This window comes from Etheostoma spectabile, chromosome 4, assembly GCF_008692095.1.
Source record: "Etheostoma spectabile isolate EspeVRDwgs_2016 chromosome 4, UIUC_Espe_1.0, whole genome shotgun sequence".
Classification (NCBI taxonomy): domain Eukaryota; kingdom Metazoa; phylum Chordata; class Actinopteri; order Perciformes; family Percidae; genus Etheostoma; species Etheostoma spectabile.
This window is the reverse complement of record NC_045736.1, coordinates 12315222-12317706: the sequence shown is the minus strand read 5'-3', so window position 1 is coordinate 12317706 and position 2485 is coordinate 12315222. Positions and strand designations below refer to the sequence as shown.

The 2485-nt window shown below is 33.8% G+C and overlaps 1 protein-coding gene and 1 long non-coding RNA gene across 3 annotated transcripts in view; one reads left to right on the top strand and one right to left on the bottom strand.

The window, feature by feature from the left end:
• Positions 1 to 2485, bottom strand: part of LOC116687366 (uncharacterized) — a 138087-nt gene that overhangs the window by 97356 nt on the left and 38246 nt on the right. The gene's annotated exons all lie outside the window — the stretch shown is intronic.
• LOC116687361 (plexin-A2) overlaps positions 1 to 2485 on the top strand; it is an 86798-nt gene that overhangs the window by 82024 nt on the left and 2289 nt on the right. For both annotated transcript variants that reach the window (XM_032512682.1, XM_032512684.1), the window contains exon 30: positions 408 to 620. In XM_032512682.1, coding sequence (XP_032368573.1) covers positions 408 to 620 — 213 coding nt within the window. The remainder of the gene's footprint in view (positions 1 to 407; positions 621 to 2485) is intronic.

The window sequence follows — 2485 nt, the reverse complement described above, 5'->3', positions numbered from 1 at the left end:
AGAGAGAGAGAGAGAGAGAGAGAGAGAGAGAGAGGGGAAGGAACTTTTTACCTTTAATGTGACTGTAGAGACATCGCACTTTTAACAAGACTCCTTGCAGTACTTTTCTATAGAACTTGTACTCATTACTTCCAAAGAGTCAAAGCTTGGGGCCCAGTGAACACTTCTGAATTATTGAAACCTTGATACCAGGGTGCACCCTTATCCAATTTATCTTAATCTTTCAGTTTTATGCTGCTTTTTTGAAGAATCCAACTTTATCTTATTCTCATGGCTAAAGTCACTTTGAAACGTCTATACAGGATTGGTCAGAAGAACATCTGAAAAGAACATCTCGTACACAAAGTAATCATTTTATTTTGTAAGTGTGTAAGATCTGTCTGTCTCTCTCCTCTTATTATCTGCAGCCTGCCCCTGCGCTTCTGGGTAAATGTGATCAAGAATCCCCAGTTTGTGTTTGATATCCATAAAAGCAGCATCACGGACGCCTGTCTGTCTGTTGTGGCCCAAACCTTTATGGACTCTTGCTCAACTTCTGAACACCGTCTGGGCAAAGACTCACCCTCCACCAAACTACTCTATGCCAAGGACATACCGCATTACAAAAGCTGGGTAGAAAGGTGTGTAGGTGTGTGTGTGTGTGTGTGTGTGTGTGTGTGTGCACGCACACTCAGAGTGTGCGTACACATGCAAAGACAAATGCCATTCACTTGAATAGAAAGATGAATAAAAGCTCGACTGAGGAGTCTTTAGGTTGGATTTCACATCTTCACATGGTCAGTTAAGAATCAGGGCCTATGTTTTAGGTTAAATTTAAGAAATATTACATTAGTTTTAGTTATAAATAAGATTACATTTACATACAATTGGGTGTGTTATGTTAAAGGTTATTGTTAGTATTGACTTAAAGGTCCCATATTAAACAAAGGGAGATTTTAATGTTTTTTTTTTTATTTATTATAAAGCAGGTTGAGGTGCTATAATATAGTAAAAGTATCAAAATGCTCAATCCACAGAGAAATGGACACAGCTTGTGTTCAGAAACGGTGCTTTTTAAACAAGGCGTCAGTCCTTCCGTCCAGTTGTGATGTCACAGCTGTACTATAGAAAGACCCGGAAATACTGACCAATCAGAGAAGACAAAGCATGTAAACATTTTGTAGTAGAAACGCAAAATACAATTATGAACCTGGAAATTAGCATAATATGGGACATTTAAGGTTTTTTAGGAGTAGGGTGAAGATTGCCATTGGAGAATATATATATATATATATATATACATATATACACACATATATATACACATATATACATACATACATATATACATACATATATATACACATATATACATACATACATATACATACATATATACATACATATATATACACATATATACATACATATATATATATATATATATACATACATACATACATATACATACATATACATATATATACATACATATATATGTATACATACATACACATATATATACATACATACCACATAAGAACATACATATATAACATACCATACTATATTACATCATACACACATATATATATATGCATACACTACATAAATAGCATACATATATATATATACATACACATATATATATACATACATATATACACACACATATATATACATACACATATATACACACACACACATATATATACATACACATATATACACACACACACATATATATATATATATATATATATATATATATATATAATGCACTGTGTTGGTTTGGTTTGATGGCTTCATAATACTGTATTTTGTGGTATTAACTCTTTCTGGTGTTACTATGCAGTTCAGAAATGACCTCAGAATATTGGTTGCTATTGTACTTTTTGACTGCTAGGTTTAGTTAAAACTGAGGGATTAATCTATTATCTAATCTATTTATTCTTGTTTATCAGAGAGGTTTTCTCAATTATGACTCATTTTGTTGTTATTCGTCTGAAGTTTTATTTTTTACCATGTTCCTTTTCCAAATCTCTCACACATTTGTCCTTAGTCTCATCCTTAGTTGAGACAGGGATGAAATGCAACAGATTTCCATGCTATTATGGCAGAATCCTCATGTATAAATGGGATTGCATAGAGTTATAAATGCAAATTGTGGCCCAATTAATCATGCAGCTCTAATAGGGTTGGGAGTGACAGAATGAATGTGTAATCAAGTGAAAATATTCATAAGTACAGTCATAAAAGGCTGTGCATTTCCACATAAAAAACAGTGTGCTGGTGGGGTTTGAACCACTGTGACTAAATGACTGAACCTATAAGTGACATGTTTCCTTATTTTCCTGCCAAAACGCCTATGATTTACTGACGCCTGTAACATTGGATATTTTTTGACTTTTCACAACAGACTAAATCCAGGTGAGGAGAAAAGCTTTGGTATGCATGACTGTGCCCTTGATTCTGACTGTGTGTGTGTGTGTGTGTGTGTGTGTGT